The 21,284-nt window shown below is 39.3% G+C and overlaps 1 protein-coding gene across 10 annotated transcripts in view; it reads left to right on the forward strand.

Annotated features, from left to right (window-relative positions):
• Nucleotides 1–21,284, forward strand: part of LOC109714419 (U11/U12 small nuclear ribonucleoprotein 25 kDa protein) — a 61,438-nt gene that overhangs the window by 24,014 nt on the left and 16,140 nt on the right. For 6 of the 10 annotated variants that reach the window (XR_002217374.1, XM_020239031.1, XM_020239036.1 and 3 more), the window contains 2 exons: nt 16,270–16,375; nt 19,912–20,011. Coding sequence is in view for 9 of the 10 variants with exons in the window: in XM_020239031.1 (XP_020094620.1) it covers nt 16,270–16,375; nt 19,912–20,011 (206 nt within the window). In the remaining variant the exon portion in view is untranslated. Of the gene's footprint in view, nt 1–16,269; nt 16,376–19,911; nt 20,012–20,146; nt 20,255–21,284 lie in introns of those variants that run through there. The other 4 variants (XM_020239037.1, XM_020239038.1, XM_020239039.1 and 1 more) reach the window with 4 other exon arrangements.

Below are 21,284 nucleotides of genomic sequence, written 5' to 3' on the forward strand. Positions count from 1 at the left end.
GTAGAATACTTTTGTTTGGCTTCATTTAACTTTTCACTAAAATAAGCTATAGGATTACCTTCTTGGCTCAGTACTCCACCTACGCCTAAGCCTGATGCATCATATGCAACCTCAAACACTTTCTCAAAATTAGGTAGTCTTAGAAGTGGGGCTTCAGTCATTCATTCCTTAATCTCCGTAAAGCTTTCATAGCTGATTGGGTCCACTTGAACTCTCCTTTCTTCAAGCAGTTAGTGATGGGGGCCAATTTGGTGCTAAAACCTAATGAACCTACGGTAAAAGGTTGCTTTACCGTGAAAACTTCTAGCTTCGTGAATATTTGTAGGCTCCGGCCAATCCCTAATTGCTCTAACTTTCTCAGGGTCTGCAGAAACTCCCTCAAAGGATACAACGAATCCAAGAAAAATAACTTGTGATTGCATAAAGATGCACTTTTTCATGTGAATGTATAATTTCTCTTTACGAAGAACTTCAAAAACTTTGTTGAACATGCTCCAAGTGCTCACGCTCTGTCTCGCTATATATCAAGATATCATCAAAGTACACAACCAAAACTTTCCAATAAAAGGCCTAAAGACTTGGTTCATGACTCTCATAAATATACTAGGGGCATTGGATAATCCAAACGGCATTAATAACCACTCATACAAACCTTCTTCCGTTTTAAAAGCAATTTTCCATTTGTCCCTCGGTCTAACTCTAATTTGGTGGTAACCGCTTCTCAAATCAATTTTTGTAAAAACAGTGGATCCCGTCATCATATCTAGCATATCATCTAGTCGAGGAATGGGAAATCGGTATTTAATGATAATTTTGTTAATTGCTTTACTGTCCACACACATACGCCATGCCCTGTCCTTTTTGGGTGTCAAGAGTGCCGGAACTGCATATGGACTCATACTCTCGTGAATAAATCCCTTCCTAACTAATTCGTCAACTTGTCGCTTCAACTGTGCATGTTCTTTTGGGTTCATCCTATAATGGGGTAGATTTGGCAATGATGCTCCCGGGATTAAGTCTATGGCATGTTGAATATCCCTCAAAGGTGGAAGCTCATCAGCTAACTCTTCAGGTGTTAAGTCACTAAACTCGACTAGAAGGTCCCTAAGAATTAAGGGTATCTCAAGTGTGTCAGGGGACTTCGGAATTTCTCTAGTGACTAGCGCATATGCAACTCATATTTCTACTTCTCTACAAAACCTTTTCTTATTCAAAATGTTTAGAAGTCTGGTTGTTTCGAGTTTCGACTTTAGGTACACTGGAGGAACTCGATTCTAGGGTTCACTTAGTCATTCGTGATGGATTCTTTGAGGTTCTAAGAGAAGCTGGCTTGCTGGGATTTAGGACGACCTTCTTTCCTTTGTGAACCAAATAAGAAGTGTTTGGTCGACCATAGTGTGTGACGTTCATATGGTACATTCAAGATTTGCCTAATAGGACATGTGTAACATCCATAGGAAGAACATCGCACCAAATTTGGTCCTCATATATGGCAAAGTGAAGAGGAACTAAGCATCTTTGGGTAACGGACAAAGAAGTTTTGCCTACCCAAGCTACTTTGTAAGGAGAAGGATGAGGTTCAGGCTTCAAGTTCATTCTTTCGATGGCGGATTTCAATACCACATTCATGCAACTAACTCCATCAATAATGACTTTGCAATTTTTATCCCCGTATTTTGTATAAGTATGAAATATTGTGGTGCGTCTCCAATCGTCATCTAACTTAGGTGTAGCTAGGAGACATCGCGTAACCTCTAAAAAGGCATTTTCGTTCTCGTCATATGTCTGCGCTAAATCTTCCTCGTCACTAGCAATCTCATCTACAATATGTTCAACTTCCTCTACGTCTTCTTCATTGGGTTGAATAACCATATTTCTCTTAGGACACTTATAGGAGTAGTGACCTAACTAATGACAATTGAAGCACCTACCAGATGTTTGATCAGACTTTGAACGCTCGCTAGCTACTGACTTACCTTTATCATCATGGCGGTTTGATGCACTAATAGACTTGGACATGTTTGGGTTCATGTTATTAGCCTTAGGATTCCTATCGGTCCATTTTCTAGAATGTCTCCTCGGCATGGGAGGAAAATCTCTTAGGTGGTGCCTTAAGGAATCGTTCATATTTTTGTGCAAGTTGAAAGGCTTCTTCAACACCAGAGGGTCTATAGGGTGTAATTTCTCGTTGTAAGTCCTCACGCAACCCTTGACGAAATCTTGTAAAGGTCATCATCTCATCTTCTTGAACGTCACACCTAAGTTTCAATTCATCGAAACGAGTCGTATATTTAGCCGCAAAAAGTGACCCTTGGCATAATGAAATAATTGCTCGTGAAGGCATTGCTTATAGGTTGGTGGTGGGTATTTCTCCATAAGCTTAGCTTTCATCTCTGCCCATAAGGTAATAGTGTCACGCCCCGAGCACCGTCACTTTGGTCGGTTCGGGCACATGCACACAGACCACCGAACGGACAGAGTTTTTCTTGTTCGCCCAAGGCGTCACAATCCATACAATTCAAGTGGTTCCAAACAGGAACAAAATTCATACACGGATTGTATAAGAAAAGCATCATAAACATAAACCACTACGCTATTACAAGCATTCCTTCATTCACATTACATATTACATTTTGTTTCTTTCCAAATACAACCAAATTGATTACATTTTCTTTCGTTCTTTTCTTTTTTATACCTCTAAGCTACATAGTAGAGGGTACTTCTATCTTGGTCACAAGTGGTAGGGCGCTATCTACTACGCCCTTTCCTCGCGCCATTGTGCCGCTCACATGTGGACCTAAAAAATATGGGAGTGAGAACTATAAACATAGTTCTTAGTGGGTACGGCCATCCAAGGGAAGAGCTCGACCCACTAGGTCCAAAGGATGCAACATAAGCCAGTTAGTCCAACAAATAAATATATAACTGCGTAAGCATAATTCTACTATACGCAGTTAACCAAACATCCATGCTTATGCCTCAAACAAATGCGATAATGAAAATCATGCAAGTAGATTTGCCTTTTCTACTTTCTATTTCACTATCCATCTCATGTCCCATTTGCTCCTAAGGTTCCTTCACCTTAGCCAAGCTAACCACCCGACTCACTTTTGAGTCAATCATTAGCGGACTACCGCTCCTGTCCAGGCTTGAGGAGAGGAACATGCCATGCACCTTAGCCTTCAATCCACTTGGCAGGTGAGGGATATACTACAAGCACCTCCGATACCAAGTCGCTTGACGGGTGAGGAACAAGCCGTGCACCCTTGATCAGGGATCCCTCGGTGGGAGAGGAACATGCCGTGCACCTGCGGCCAAGACCCCCGATAGGGAGAGGAACATACTATGCACCCTAGCTCACGAAGATCTTGTGGTGGTAGAGGAAAATGCTGTACACCCACAGCCAAGAATCTTCCACGGCCACAAGTCTTAGGATTCCAGAATCCACTTTCCAAGTCTCAAGGGTTCATTATTTACCCTATGTTGTCAACCTTTCTAGGTTCATATTCACATGTCCAAGTGGTCATTCTACTGCTATATTTTCCAACCTATGTTCAATGACACTAGGTTCAATGACATTCCAATCCAAATGGTCATCCTACCACTACATAATCCAACCTATGTTTAATGACATTAGGTTCAATGCCCAATCATGTTCTTTGGCTATCCTAATTGTCCACACCTAGGATTCATAGTTTGCATGACATTTTGTTGTTGTCGAGTTCACTAATGTTCCTAGCGAAATTCAACCTATTTTATCCATTCATGTCTAGGCATACATATATATACATACCTATATGTTTGCATATGCCTAATGGTAGTTAATTCCATCAAGTAACATATGATTCATACATCCATATTTACCAATTAACCTACCATTACATACATGCATCAAGTAAAACAAATATTAAATTTCACTCTTTGACATAGAAGTGACCTAATCACTTCGGTGAAGCGCAACCCACCTCACACGCTTCTGATTGCTTGTAGACACTTGCAATCGGACTTCCGCGGCCAACGTCGCCCGGTTCGGCTTGTTAGTCGCAATTGATCACTGAACGCCCGTTGATTTCGAAATTAAAGTTGTCTGGGACTCTCCTCTAACCTTCAATTAGAGAACTAGAGGATCAATTTGGTTCAAAACCCCAAAACCCTAAAAACCCCAAATCGAACCCTAGATTCCAATTTCTCCAAAAATATCCCAAATCCAAGGAGAAATCTTTGATTAATCTAGTGTAGGATCATCTAGGGAACTCAAAAATCCCAATGTCAAAGGATTTAACAAAAATCCTAAACCTTAATCCAAGAAACTCATCTCGGATCGTGAGTTCCCCAAGTCGCTACCTTTGTTAGTTAATTCGCGAATTATTCGCGAATTATTGAAAATCCGAATTAAACGGTCCGTTTACGAATTTTTTTTCCAAAGAAAATGAATTATTTGCGAATTTTTGGGCCTGCCGAATAATTCGCGAATTATTGAAAATCTTAATAAAAAACTTATAATTTTTATATTTAAATATAGATTATCTTATATTTTATATCTTATATTTTATATTTTATACCGAATTCGTTTTTTAAGTCGAATTTTTCAAGGAATTTAAAAATTAGAAAATGAATTTTTGCGTATTATACCCGTATCGAATTTTTGCCGAATCCGAATTAACTAACTATGGTCGCCACGCGCGCCAGGGCTCCGTTCTCCACTCCTCCGAGCTTCCCAAGCTCGATCTCTACCAAAGCCTTCAGGTTTGGAGAAGAAGAAGAAGACGAGAGTGAGATAGAGGACTTTCTCTCTCCTCTTTCTCCTTGTGTGTGTGCGTGACTGTGGGCCAACAGAGAAAAGGGGAGAGGGCTCCCCTACATATAGCCCCACACTAAAATTACCAAAATAACCTTCAAAAATTGCATTTTGCAGAACTGCATACCGGTACTCGGGTTTGTGTACCGGTTCTCGGGCATCCAGTTCCGGTACCGAGAATCCAGTTCCTCAAAACCCGAACGTTGGATTATTAGGTTTTTTATTGCGTACCAGTACCTAGTTTCCAGTATCGGTACCCAGTACAAATTCAGTACTGGTACTTAGGTTTGATTCCTCAAAATCTGAGAGCTCATTTCTCTCATTTTGTATTGCGTACCGGTACCCAGTTTCCAGTACCAGTACTCTATACAAAATCTACATCTTTGACAAATTTTCACGCCTGGTTTGCGCCGAAAATACTCGAATACTCCTCAAACTTCACTGGAACTATTTTAATAGCTTTTTAAGCTAGTTGCCACCAAAGCTTCATAATTGTAGAAGTTCGGTATATTACAAATAGGTTCTTGCCTTAGCCGCTGAAGTTGTCTTTCAACACCAATCCAATATTGTCTGGCAGCACCGGTCAATTTCATCTTAGCAAACCTAACATGACGGATATCAGACATATCATACCAATCGAAGTATTGCTCCATGTCAACTAACCAATCAGTGAAGGCTTTTGGATCAAGTTTTCCATCAAAAGTAGGAACATCTACCTTGACCTTACGAGTTATGTCTATAGTATCGTCTCTATCGTGTCGGGCTCGATCTATTTGACCATAGGCATGTAGTTGCGGTCTCCTATGTGCATGTGGAACAAGACCTACAAATTGGTTTGGTTCATTGCTGTAGGTTTCTCTATTTGTGGTGTGTGCGCCTTGCACCCTTAACCGATTTGTGGTGTTCCTTGGATACTATTATCCCCGTTGTGGACTCTATCTCTAACTTGTATATTTTCTAAAGTAGTTGTTCGAGTTTTATGGTCTTGTACCACAATAGCTAGATTTTGAAAGTCATATGAAGTGTTTCAAGTTTGCACATTTTCTGTAAAATTTGGTTTAGTATAAGAGTATTTGGGTCGTCTACCGATTCATCCCTAAACTTGGCTCTTGATTAGGTCGTCATGATAAAACCTAGGCTCTGATAATACCAAATCTGATGCAGGACGGTTTAGGAATCTTGAGAATTAATTAAAATTCGGATTGAACGATTCTTAGAAATCAAACTAAAAGAAATAAATGACAAATCCGGAATTCGTAGATTTAAATAAGAGATCGATTAGGAAAGATCACACCTTAGGGTTTCCGCAGGATCGGATCCATCGCACGCGCGCGGACGAATTAGTTTTAATTCCTTTCGATCGTCGGATCTTAGCCGCTTCGCTAGAATTTCTAAAATATGGAAAAATTATGGTTTAGGGTTTTCGAAACGATAGGATAATGATAATAGAAATTAGGGTTTAGGAATAGTTGCAAAAAAGAGAAATCTATAGATTCGACGACGGTTTGCTTCCACGAAGTAGACTTGATCACAATCTCGATTCGATGGTTGTCACGGCCATGACAGATCGTCGGATTGTTGTTTATTTTTATTTTTTTTTATCAAGTCCGCCCTGGTTCCAGCCGTATGGACTGAAGAAGGGAGGGATGAGGCATACGGATAAGAGTGAAAATCCCATGTACGATTTGTGGAGAGATCCCGCGGATGGGTCCCGCGAGGATAAGTCGATCTCAACGGCCCTCTTTAATTGGAATTAATCCAACGGCTAAAATAAAATAAAAATAGAAGAGAGAAGAGAAGGAAAAGGGAAAGATAATTCATAGGACTCGCTCTTCGGTCGACGCTTTCGCGAAGGCAAAGAAAATTCATGAGGAATTCAAATAATTCAATTTTCATTCATTGAAAGCATCGCATTACAATAGAGACTCTATCCTTATTTATAGAGAGTGATCCGTCAGAGGAGGAAGCAATGTCGTAGTGCCTCCCCGATGGATATCTGAAACCAGATTAAAGAGAAAAAGAAAAAAAAAGAACACTATTTATTATGTGGAAGAGTCTATATATTAATTCTCTCTAAACTGGAGTGACTTTACAAGAGCCAGTAGGGCCCCTATTTATAGCCTTGAAGGCTTACAAGAAGATAAGAACAAACTATTTGAAAAATAACATATTTATCCTTATCCAAATTGGCTCTATTCTTGTCTAATTTGGTTGAACAATTTTAATCTTCAGATCCATTGAAACCACCCTATCCTTATCCCAACCGAAATAGTTGGAACCACCTCGATTTTTATCCTAACCGAAGTAGTTGGAACCACCTTGATCCTTATCCTAACCGAAGTAGTTGGAACGGCTTTCGCCTTATCCGCAACGGTTGAAACTTGTCCGAAATATTTGATCTTCCCGGATCATGGCTCCCTAATTTTGAGAGGAACCAGCACCTGCTGGATCTAGAACTGCAAGTGAGGAAACTGAGTTTCCTCAGTTTCCCTTGTGAACCACTTAGCGGCACTTGGCTTTTGACCTTTTGGTCCGACACGAAAGGATTAACGTTTACCCTTGCGTGTCTTCGTGATTTTATGTTCCATAATAGTATCCTCAGCTAGTGGCTCTTCGCGTTCTACCATAAGTTCTTCCATGATTGGTAGTATTTCTCCGGGCTCACCGTCCAGCATTGATGGCTCGAAGCCGAAGGACTTCAGGTTTTCGACATTGACGACTGAATACATCTTCATGTATGTTGGCAACTCCAATTGATAAGCATTCTCACCAATTCTGCTTAGGATCTTGAAAGGTCCATAATGAATTGGTTTAAGTTTCCTACCATCACCTTTCAAGCACTCTTTGTTGAGATGGAGCCAGACGAGAGCACCCTCTCGGAAGTCGCTTTTCACTCGATGTCAATCATGTCACGCCCTGAGCCCGCCAATTTGGTCGGTTCGGGCACGCACATAGATGCCGAACGGACAGAGCCTCCTTTGTCCGCCCAAGGCTCAACCACAATAATAGCATGTATAATGAGTTGTCCAGGAAAACATCAATATACATGACTTGCACGAGGGCAAGTATACATGAGCAAGTGAAAGTAAATTACTATCTATTACAACCATACAATTGAACTTTGATTACATTAACCAAAATACAACTCTTTCATTTGTCATTACATACAATGTTCATTTCCCAAAATAGATTCTTTTTACATGTTTTTTCATCAAATACAAAAGATGAAAATCAAAAGGGGTACAACTAATGCACGGAGGTCCACTACCTAGGGCGCTATGCCCTTGCCACGATCCTCGACCGGCCCGCTCGCGCTAGGATCTGCAAAATGGTGGGGTGAGAACTACAAGAAGTTCCCAGTGGGTTCGGCCGCCGACCCCGCTGACTTTCCCACTAGGTCTAATCAGGCATAAGTAGAGAAATAAGGATATATAGATAACTCAAAACTAATGCAACTACTATGCCTGCAACAAGGAACTGAAGCAATATATGTACATGATGCTCATGATGCATGTCATGTTCATTACCATAACCCAATCATCTTGGCTAACCTATAGGTTAAGCCCAACTCAACAAACCAAATCCTTTCTTATCGGGGAGAATTCTGCTACAACCTGATGGGACCGTTTGCTGGGGAGAATTCCGCTATCGTCCAGTTGATGACAACTCCGGAGCTCATCGCTTGAGGTGGAGCGACCACCCTTAAGCATATCAGACTACACGTGAGTATAATCCAATTCTCTAACCATGAGGATACCATGTCAACTAATGCAATAACACTCGTAGTGTACCATTCTCTAACATTCAATGTTTTTAGGTGCTATTCAACTCATCTAGTCATAATGTCACCATGTTTACTACATTGTCCATGTTCACATCTTAGTTCATACATCTATAGGGTTCATATATATCAATGTACCATTCTCAATTCAAGCATATCTTTACTTAAGAAACATGCAAGAAGTTTCACATATTACCATTTAACCCTACAATGCATGAATTCTATACATACACATATATGATCAAAATGGTGACTTAAACATAAAGAGAAATCCCACAGTTTCGGATAGCACCACGCACCTTTTAGTGATGCCGAGGTGTGAGAACCCAAGTCCCGCGATTTATGGTCGCCTATTTCAGTCGACCCAATCCTAACGAAGGCAAAACGGTGTTTTTCCTCGATAGGACGCCGTAGGCTTATCGAAACTCCAATCCGAGTTGCCCAACGCGTCGAATTATCCTTTCAATTAGGAATACAAGAGATTAATTTCATCATAGACCTCAATTCCTACAAAATCCTAAATTTGACCCTAGGGTTTGCATACACTATATACATCCAATTTTCCTAGGGATTCATGTAGCACATTAAGCTCTCATGCCACAAGAATCCCAAAAACTTGGATTTTAGGGTAATAAAACCAAACCCTAACTCATATTGCACAAGAGACTCACCTTGGTCACCTTGCACCCGAAGTCCCTCATTGTTCTTGAGCTACTTCACCTCCAAAAGCTCCAATCCACCCTTTAATCTTCTCCAAATGCCTTTTGTTGGAGAGATTCTAGAGAGAGAGAGGGAGAGGAGATGAGGGAAATAAGAAAAAGAAAAGCCTTCTTATGCAATGAGGGATGAATGCATTGGGCCCTATTTATACGCTAGCACAATTGCATTTAAGCCCTCCAACTTTTATTATATGTAGCCACCCAGTTTTTGCATCTCGCAGGGTTGAGTACCGGTACTCGAATTGGAGTACCGGTACGCGAGTCCCCCAGTACCGGTACCCGCTTCCGGGTACCTCAACCCGAACGTTGGCATCTTGGGTTTTACACAGAGTACTGGTACGCGACCTCCAAGTACCGGTACCCCCAACGCAGTACCTCAACCCGAGAGCTAGTTATTTGGGATTTCTTCTGAGTATCGATACACGACCTCCAGTGCTGGTACACAGCCTTCCAGTACCGGTACCCCAGCTCAGAAAGTCAACCCGAGAGCTGGTATTTTTGCATTTGTATTGGGTACCGATGCCCTATTCCTCGTTTTGGTACTCAATGCAAATTCTGCTGTTTCAGCAGACTTAACTCTTCGGAGTCCGTTTTCGCGTCCGGTTTGCGCCGAAAACACTCAAATACTTCCGAAACTCACTTCTAACCATCCCTATGCCTTCAAGGCAGTACGGGAACCTTGCCTATCACCTTCATACCACACTTTGATCAATGTGGTCAAACTTAGTATTACGATACGGGGATCCCGTATATCATAGATCATGTTGTTCTTTATACTTCTGCTGAGATTTTTGTAGTTGTCGCTCTACCTCGTTATGCACTTTCTGAATGCTCTCCAAGAAGCTTTGTGCCTTTGCTATTTTATTTTTCTCCTTGGTGGTCTGCGGTTGCTCGACCGTGAATGCTAAGTCAAATGGGCTTGGTGGTAAGTAACCAAGCACACCTCAAAGGGAGTTTTGCCGGTGGAACTGTGTATAGCTCGATTGAACGCGAACTGCAAGTATGGAAGGCTTTCGTCCCAAGTCTTGGGATGTCGAGCATTATATCCTCACAGACCACTTCTGTTTGACTATCGGATTGAGGATGGAAAGCTGTGCTCTGTTGTAGCTTTGTGTCCATCGTGGACCACAAAGACCGCCAAAAGTTGCTTAGAAAATGGCTATCACGGTTAGACACAATTGAGATTGGTAACTCAAAATGTGTCCAAATGTGTTGGAAGAATAGCCACGCAGTTTCCTCACAGGTGATTGTCTTCTTGCACGGCATCGGTACTATCATCTTGGAGAATCGATCGACCACTATGTCAAGGTAGTCGTGTCCTCGTCGGGTCTTTGGGAGGCATCCTAAGAAGTCCATGGAGATACTTTTCCAAGGACGAGTCGGCAGCGGAAGAAGGGTATAGAGGCCTACTTTTCGATTAGCGGGTTTGGATGTACAGCACATGATGCATTCCTTCACAAATCGCGCCATATCATTTTGCGTGCGGGGCCAATAGACATAGCGCTGGAGATTCTGCAAGATTTTGTTCACCCCGAAGTGACATGCCACCTTCGAGGTATGAGCTTCTCGGATCCATTGTACTTGCTTGCCATCTTTAGGTACATATAGCAGTGCACCTTTGTACAGTAGACCGCCTTGCAAGACAAACTCAGTAGGTCTTCTTACTTTGATGTCAGCCAGCGCCTGTTAAAAATCCGTCTTTTGCATATAAGCTTGTATACTCCTGAAAATTTGGCTGAACTTGTATAAATATCGACAAGCTAAGTGCTGCCCCTGGTGGTCGTGATAGCATATCAGCCAGTTTGTTGTGAGCACTTTTTTTGTACTTGATTACTAGATTGAATTGCTGCAAATACATCATTCATTTTATGTGACGCGCTTGTTGCAATTTTGATTGCGTTTGGAGGTACTAAAGCCGGCCGTGGTCTGTATGCACCACTGTCTCCTTTCCTAAGAGGTAGACTCGCCAATGCTTCACCGCCTAGTGTAGTGCCAAGAGTTTCTTGTCATAGGTCAGGTAGTTCTTTTGAGCTCCCTGGAACATTTCGAAGTAATACGTGATAGGTCGACCATCTTGCATCCAGACAGCCCCCATGGCGTATCCCGATGCGTCTGCCTCCAACTCAAAGGGTCGTTGCAGATTTGGTAGCTCAAGGACAGGCGCCTCGCATATCTTTCGTTTTAGAAGTCGGAACGTGTTCTCATGTTTCGAACTCCATTCGAACTTTTGGTTGGCCTTCGTTAGTGCATATAGAGAGGCAGCAAAGACAAAAAAGTGCCGGATAAACTTCAGACATATTGGTAAGCACTCATGAAGCTCCGCACCTTCGTCATATTTTTTGGGCCTAGGCCACTCCTTAATGGCCCTGACCTTGTCGGGGTCGATCTGAAGCTTGCCGCCGTCCACCACAAACCCGAGATACACCAAGCTTCGCTTGCCGAACTCACACTTTTTAGGGTTTAAGCGGAGTTGGTGTTCCTCGAGCAGCATGAAAACCTTCTTGACATGCCTCAAATGCTCCCCCACGATCGACTGTAGATGAGGATGTCGTCGAGGTAGATAATCACGAAGTCATCAAGGAAGGGGTGTAGAATGTCGTTCATCAGTCGCATAAAAGTGGCTGGTGCATTGCAAAGGTCAAATGGCATGACGAGCCATTTAAATAGGCCTTGTCGAGTCTTGAACGCGGTCTTCCAGGCGTCACCTCTCGGATCCGGACCTGATGATAGCCGGACTTCAGGTCCAGTTTGGTAAAGTAGCGAGCATACTTTAGTTGGTCCAAGAAATCATCGATCTACGGTAAGGGGTATCGGTTCTTGATTGTGATTTTGTTGAGGGTGCAGTAGTCGATACGCATTCGCCATCCGCCGTCTTTCTTTAGCACCAACACGATCGGGGAGCCATAGGGGGAGCTACTCGGTTTGATAGCACCACTCTCGAGTAACTCAGTCACCTGTTGCTTTATCTCCTCATTCTCCACCACCAAGTTTCAGTATATGTCGAGATTCGATAACAGAGTGTCGCTGATCAATTGGATCTCATGTCCCATGGCTCGCTTTTGTGGCAGTCGGACTTCTTGAAATAGATCCCGATGCTCGCCAATCAGTTTGGCTACATCGTTAGTTTCTTCCTTGCATGCTAGGCGTAATATCTTGCTGTTTGCCTTCTCAGATATAACTGGCCGAATGACCAGTAAGATAAACTTTTGACAGGCATTGATCATCCTCTTGGCCTGGCAAGTGGTTACCAGGTCTATAGTTGTTGATAATGGCTCTGTGGTGAACAAAAATTTTTGTCCATCCTTAATTAATTGGTATTGTTGAGGACGACGAAAGAAGGTAGCGTCGCGGTCCCATAGGTAGGGATTGTCGAAGATGAGGCTGCAAATGTTCAACGGCACAACCTCGCATAGCATTTCATCGATGTAGATGCCGGTCACTGTAAACTTCACCTTACATTGTCGATCGATCTTCATTTCGATGTTGCTGTTAATCCACCCCAATGGATATGGGTGTGGGTGTGGTGTAGTCGACAAATCCAGCCTTTGAACTAGGTTCTCTGAGATCAAGTTCTTTTGGCTGCCAGGATCGATAATAGCATCGATCACCTCATTTTTTACTTGAACTTGGAAAGTGAACAACTACTCTCTCTTATCAGTTGGATTTGAAAGGCACAGGCTTGTCTATTTCGGCATAGCCATCAGAGACAAGCTAGTGTCCGCTTGATCAATTCGTCCGATTAAGGTAGGAGCATCACTTGTCGATCCTGCTGTTGTCATTGTTGTTGCCGTTGTGCGTTTACCACGGTCGTCCTTCTTCTTTGGTCTCAGCTCTAGATGGAGCTTCCAGCATCGATCCTTGACATGTCCTGTGACTTTACAATGATCACAGTACAAATAAGGATCAGAGGTCCCCTTCTTTTTAGAGCCCTTCTTTTTGAACTTTTTCGAGCCCTCAGCAAACTCTCTAGATGGCTTCTCTCCGCGAGATAGTTTGCACTTCCGCTCAATCGCCATGGTTGTTTGGCTCGCCGAGGCGATATCACGAACATCGAAGAGACGAATCTCATCATTGATGCGCTCCTGTACGCCTACGGTGTATTTATGAAAAACTTGTGCATCGTCGAGAGAGATGCCAAGCGAGAAGGCTTGGCGCTGGAAGTCGATGGTGTAGTCCTGCACTTTCTGGTCACGCCTTTGGCGTAGGACATGCTAGCGCTTTCATCGCTCTTCTTCATATCCCATAGGGTAGAACTCCTGGCAAATCAGTTGTTTAAACTGACTGTAGGTGAAATCCTCGTTGGCGGAAGTTTGGAGAGTGGCCTTCCACCAAGTCAATGCATGACCAACAAGTTTTAGTTTTGCGAAAATTACCTTTTCCGCATTGCTATAGTTGTAGAGGTCGAAGTACACGTCTCCAGGTGGTCAAGTCAGGTATCCAACTTTTCAGCGTCGACTACACCGTCGTAGTTTGGGATCTCGATCTTGGCCTCAACCTTTAAACGGTTGCGACTTCCTATCTGCAAGTTACGGAGCTATACTTCCGTCATCGTCGTCTCGTACACTCGAGGTATCGTCGACAGCGCCCTTCATCGGCGTCACACGCCTCTTTGGAGGAGTTCCTGCGAGCTAACCGCTCTTCTCCATTGGCTTTGTCGATGGTGCTGCAGATTGGGTCTTAATCCAATGTAAGACGGTCTTCATGTCGTCAGACAGCATGGCGACCTTGGTGGCAAGGTTGGATAGCGTCGCTATTTGCTCGTCCGCCGACAAGGTAGGTGCACTCTTTGTTTTTATCGTCGGTGGCTTGCGGAAGATGTGGAGGACGGAGAGTTGTTCGCCAATAGCTTTGTAGACGCTTCTGGTTCGCACCATGCACCAGGAGGAGAAAGCAATGTGGCATCGCCTCCCCGATGGATATCTAAAACCGATTAAAGAGAAAAAGAAAAAAAACACAATATTTATTATGTAGAAGAGTCTGTATATTAATTCTCTCTAAACTGAAGTGACTTTACAAGAGTCAATAAGTCCCCTATTTATAGCCTTCAGGCTTACAAGATTCTTACCATAGCAATTATTTTCTCTCCTCTTGTGTTGATTGCTGTTGATTGATTACTATACTGCATGTACTTAGTAACCACATGTCAATCAATGTCCGAGATGGGCTAATAAAAGTGGTTCTGTATGTAACTATGAAGCACGGATACTTCAAATTTCATGCCGTACCCGTATCGGATACGTATCGGATACCGATACGCGCCCGATACGTGTCCGATACGGGAATGAAGTATCGTGCATTTTTAAAAAATAAAAAAATATCGGATACGGCAAAAAATAAAAAAATATCGGATACGGCTCGGATACGTGAGGGATACGGGGGGATACGGGGGGGACACGGCCAGGTTCTTTTTTGATCTAAAATGATCGAAACTTAAAATTTTTTTAAAAAACTCAAGTCCAAACCTATTAGAAAGAAGAAAAAGAGTGAGAAAAACGCCAATCTCTGTTCAATTTGTCATTTCATCTATCTTTTTGCTCTTGAATGGTAGAAGGCGCTCCCCCTCGTTCTATCTTCACACAATATATACTCTTTTTCATCTAATTTGTCAACCTAGCATTAAGCAACAAAGGCTATAGAAAATATGATTTTTTTTTACTTCTCTATTACATTGCTACCATATTTTTTTATTACTATTTTAATAATAGAACTAACAAAACAGACATGTATATTGAATGACTAATTATTTAGTTTGTGCAACTACATATTTATTGTTATCATTTGATCAAGTTGGATGACAGTTGGTTTGATACTTTTTGAATTATTATTTTATATGATTGATTATCTTTTTTTATGAACATATGTAAAACAATTATACAAGTTAATGCATATTAGAATATATTCCTTAATATAGTCCAGATATTCTGATTGTTCTCAATATATCATTACATATAATCAACATATATTTAAATATATTTAAAATAATATTTTATTCAAGTATATCCCGCGTATCGTATCCTAGAAGTTTTAGGAATTACCGTATCACCGTATCCGTATCGTGTTGTATCCGAGATGGGCTAATAAAAGTGGTTCTGTATGTAAATATGCATTAGAAAGCATACATATTCTGTAAAAAATTCTAAATTTATTGACCTTACATATATAAAAATGCTCGATATTTGTGCACGTATTACTAATATTTATTTGCATATAAATAGATATATGTGTGTGCAAGAGAAGGGGGGATTGAGTGGGAGTTTGTATTCGGTAGATGTCGGCAAATGCGAAGGGGAGAGAGAGCGAGGTAGCATTTGTTGTTGATGTTAGCAAATAACTCGTTAGTATTCTTCTTTGAAATTGCTCATAAGAAAACTGAGATACACTAAATCAACTGTCCAAAATACTAAACCTCCTGCAATTTTAGATAGATGCTATAATTAAACATTCCATGCTGATGCCTATTTCTATGTGGTATAAGCAGCGTACTCTTTTTTGAGGCACATTTAATATCTTGTCATGTCATTCTATTTCCCAGAAATGCCAACCATTTAGAAGTTTAAAGACGTTCTCACCAAAAATCCTTATAATGTTTTTGAATTGTAAGACTATATTGGTAGTCATATACCAGTTAAAGTGACATGTTTGTAGCAGATGGTGACAAAAAATATTTTAGATTTCTCACCTTTTTCTTACGATGGAATAGTTAAATGTGGTAGATAATCCTTAATTGGAAACGAAAGGACAAACGAGCGAATTTATTGTTTTATCCCTTTATGGTCTTTATTGTAATCTTTTACTTACCTAATTCTGTTGACTGGATAAATGCATTTGTAATATATTTGTGTTTTTCTTTTTTGTTTTTGGCGGGGATGGGTTTTTTTTTTGGTGGGTTGAAGGTTTGCTGTAGTGAAATGTGCTACAATTAAGAATCTGAGATACTGGAATTAATCTGCTTCTTTTCCTTATTTTTAAAGATGTTGCTGTCTTGAACTCTGCTACAGTGAAGGATTTGAAATTGGCCATTGGGAAGAAAATAAATGAGATTGAGCAAGCACGAATGGGACATCGCCATATTTCATGGTATTGCTTTTTGCTGCCTATTAAGTATATATAACAGTTTCTTTTACTAATAATCTTGCCCTTTTTTCTTTTTTGGCAAATAACTAGTATATCAATAATCCTTAGAAGACAAATTGAGAACTCTCAGAAAATTACAGTCATCATTAATACAGTCTGAGAAAGGTGGAGTACCCATTTTTGCAATCTTTGTTGATATAAAAGGAACTCATTAGACGATAATAATAGTAAATGACAATAAGAGTGCTTTAAAGTCAAATACCACAATACCACTTTACAAGCAAACACATTCAGAAAATACATGATCAAAAGATGAAACGAAAAAGAAACAAAAACAGTATATGTAAAGAAACAAAATAGTAGTGTATGTAAAGGGGAAAAAAAATTGTAACAACTAACAACGTTTCTAGGTGCAAAGGCACTAGGCAGTGTTAAGTGTTGCTTGGCACTGTTCAACACAGCATAGTGTTGTGCCGACATGTTGGCGCACACACTATATATATATTTATATGTTTGGCACAACAACCTCTGGTGACACACTTTAGAAGGGTTTTTTTTTTATTTATTTATTTGGTGACATTATATCCTTACTATTCCACCTTTTTTGAGTTCTCTAAAACCTGTCTTAGGCTTACAGTTTGTAAACAATGTGGTGAGCGCATGCCTGGGGACTAATGCTATATGCATGCTTTATCTTATGGTTGGTGGGTCCATGCGTTCACCAATAAACTTTGTGTGGTGGGATGACGCAAATTTTGTTTTGAGATAAACAACATCTCAAAAGCATCAAATGCCATGCCTGAATCTTACCTAAAATGAATCGTCCATTTTATGTTACTAGTTGACCCCTTTTTTCTTAATATTAGACTTTTGTGGTACCAATTTGTTGATTTTACTCACCGTTACAATCATCTAACTTTTTTTTTTGGTAAGAATGGTGTTTGCTAGAACATAATGTTGAGAATGCACCTAACCATTAGGGAAAATTAAATAGTGGTGAGATTCATCATGGAAGCGCAATGCCAGTTGAGAAGTAATCTGCCATCTTGGTTGCATTTAGCTTATAAATATTTTCTGGACGTGGGATTTGTCTATTTGAGGAAGAAAGATGATAACTTTCACTTGTGAGGTTTCTATTTCTTCTGTAAGGCTTATTTAAGCCAAAGAGCTATATGAAGCTTGATTCCATTGAAAACCGCAGAAGCCATTGTACGGGTGCTCCATCACTATGAGGTCAGTGAGGGTCAAGTGTACTCTGCCTTAGTCCTAAAAATGGAGGGCTTAGTTCAAAGAAACTTGATTTCCTTAATTTGTGATCCTTGTTTTCCACAAATCAGAATAATTTTATGAAAATTTGATGAAATTAGTGACAAATGAGAGATAGGTCTTTTAGTACTGTAATTTAAACCTGCTTCTTAATTCTCAACAATTTGAGTCATCTATCGTTTTTATGCGGCTCTGTTGAAATTAATAACTAATTCCATGAATAGAGTAAAAAGATTGGATAAAACACATTAAAAAACCACTTAAATATATTACGTTTGAAAAAGACAGCATTGTGCCAAAGTGTGTTAAAATGTGGCTATTGTGTCAGCGGCATGTAGTGTGCATCATGGCGTGCGGCATGTTGGCATTGATTGCGCCCTACTGTACCGTGCAACCACATTCTGACACTAGTACACACACCAACACCACTTGAAACATTAGTAGTCATGAATCTGCATATACGTGTGCCGCCGCTTGACTGGTCAAGTGGTCACGCATAAGACCGCATCTTCCTATTGTATAGATACCGCATAATTAGGATGCAAGGAGTTGTCTACAATACATTATAGATGGATAGAAATAACTTAAGCGGCCCATGTAGATGGTGCACTTGGAAATAAAAATTTCTATATAAAGAATATATCTTTATATTTTGATTTTCACTCTTACCCATATTTATAACTTGGTATGTTTTCGTGAAATTGATTACTTGAGACTTTGGCATGAACTGTCTTACGTCACAATGATCTGGTATACATTTTTGTAGGTAGCAAATTTTTCATATTTTCTTAATTTTTCTTAATTCATTTACGTATTAACCTTTACTGATCTTATATGTCTTTTTCTAGTATATTTAAAATATTGCAATTTATTTTCACATAGATTTCATGCAGACTTGTCCACCACAAAGTCACTACACATTGCCCTCTAATTTCCTGGTTATCTGCAACTCTTTATGTCATTGTTGTTTTGAGAACATTTATATAACTTATCTTCATTTTTCTACCCGCCATTAAATATATTCTTTAATAGGTATGAAATATTTTTAATTTTATTGTTAGATGGGATGAGTGCTGGTTTTGCACTTGCCATGGTCTTCTAAAACATCATTTTAATTTCCTGGTTATCTGCAACTCTTTATGTCATTGTTGTTTTGGGAACATTTATATAACTTATCTTCATTTTTCTACCCGCCATTAAATATATTCTTTAATAGGTATGAAATATTTTTAATTTTATTGTTAGATGGGATGAGTGCTGGTTTTGCACTTGCCATGGTCTTCTAAAACATCATTTTTTTTTTTGAACAATGAAAGCTTTTTCATATATAGAGCTCATTATGAGTTGTAAAATGTAGCAATGCAAATCTAGTGATTTACAGCATATCCGTGTGTTGTATGCAAGGTTTTAACTTTTAAGTGCTTGTCGGCATGGGCCGTATCCACCGTGCCGTACCGTGCCAACAAGATACCGGCACGATACAGATCCCGTGTCGATGGCACAGCTCAAAACCTCTATTCTTTAAATTAGTAAGTAATTTTCTCAATAAAGTTCAAAAGATGTGATAAAAAGACATAATAAGTAAGAATATTTTGTTGTTAAAGAAAATAAATATTTCATAGTTCATACTATTATGTGTCGGCACACAAGAATTTTTTTGACCGGCACGCATCGGCACGGTTCGGCACGCACCGTGCCGGCAAGTTTCCGGCACGACCCCGTGCCACGGCACTTAAATCCTTACTTGTATGGTTTTTCCGGTGGTAGAAAAATTCCCTTTTCTCTACCACTTTGGAATGATTTCTTTTCTGTTGTTAGCTTCTTTTATGTTGGTATTAGTTCTGTTTTGGAGGTAAAGTTGTATGCTTGTAAGCTCTATCCGCTCATATCTTCTCTCACTTTTGTCTTCAATTAATCATTGTTTGATCTCAACGTTCCTTTTGGAAATTAAAATATACTATTAGAAGATATTGCATATATTTTCATCTAGAATTGATTGTCTTTGAACTACATGATGTATTGTAAGATTGTGCCTAGATTTTCATCTAGAATTGGTTGTCTTTGAAGTAGGTTAATGTACTGTATTTGTTGAAAACCTGTAAGATTTTGCATTGATTTTTTTTTTTTTCTAGAATTGGCTGTCTTTGAAGTAAATTATGTACTGTCTTGGTAATTTGGTTATTGGTTACTCAAAGTCGGTGTCTTGCTAGGTAATATATTCTCAATCATTTCACAGAGTTCTTCAGCTAGAAAATTGCCTTTCTACATTGCAGGAGGCATATTTGGGCTAACTATTGTCTGACTCATCATAATGATAAGTTGATTGATGACAATTCCTTACTATCTGAACATGGCATTCAGAACAATTCCAAGGTAATTAATGTTCACTGGCTAAGTGAGAACATGCATTATATCTATTAATTGATTAGTTATTGCATTATTTTTATGAACAACTAATGAAGAAAGCATATTATAATTTAACTCAAGGATTAAAGTGTTGTGGCACAGGGACGGTACGAGTATGACACGGGTATGCCTCTGTGTGCCGATGGGCACGCACAACTTCCTAGAGGCATGCTTTGACGGGGCCTTATTTTGTTTTGTTTTTTTTTTCGATCTACTAAGCTCTTATAATGTTATTTTGAAAGATTTAGAAAAATAATTATAAATAATGGTTATGTATAGCTTATTACACTCATTGATATAGTGGTAGGTTTTTTTTTTTATATGTGAAATAAAATATAACTATAGTTCATACAGAATAGCAATTAAACTACAATAACAAAATCCCCAAGTACAATAATGATTTAAAACATATTTTTTATATCTTGACGAAAAGATGGCTGCTTAGTTCCAAGAAGGATTAGTTTCAAAATTCCTTCTTATTTTCGATTTTTTTTAAAATATTTGTTAAAAAATTTGAAGAAAACTATTTTTTCCAATAATTTTAAGAAAAATAGTGAGATCTATCATGAAGATTTAACAATAAATCATATGACGAATAAATTAATCAAGTTTGCAATAAAAATTGATTAACTTTGAAAATTCTTTTGATGTTATCTTTATTTTTCGGAATTTTAAAAATTATAAAATACAAAATTATGAGAATTTTTTTTAGGAAAAATTATGAAAATTTGCAAGATCCATATACAGATTCGACGAGGGACCGTATGATGACTAGATTAGCTAGAATAGGACCGCAATTGTGCTGATAATTCCTTTTCATTTTCAATTTTTTTAGAATATTTATTAAAAAATTTAACGAAAACTATTGTTTTAAAAAATCTATCCATGAAGATTTAACAATAAATCATATGATGAATAAATTAAGCAAGTTTTCAATAAACTTGATTATTTTTACCGTACTTTTTATTTTATCTTTTTTTTTCAAAATTAAATATATAAATACAAAATTAGAGAAAATTATATTTTTCTTACTGTTTTTATGGACATATGCAAGATTCATCCATATTGATTCGATGAGGGCCCACTTGATGACTAGATTGACTAGAATAGGACCACAATTGCTCCGATGGTTTCTTTTCATTTTAAATCTTTTAAAAATATTTTTATTAATTTTTTTTTATAAGTTTGTGTGCTTGTCACACCATTAGCAAATTGGCACGCATTGCCAAGGATTTTTAAT

The sequence above is a fragment of the Ananas comosus genome, linkage group 8 (assembly GCF_001540865.1).
Source record: "Ananas comosus cultivar F153 linkage group 8, ASM154086v1, whole genome shotgun sequence".
In the NCBI taxonomy this organism is placed as follows: domain Eukaryota; kingdom Viridiplantae; phylum Streptophyta; class Magnoliopsida; order Poales; family Bromeliaceae; genus Ananas; species Ananas comosus.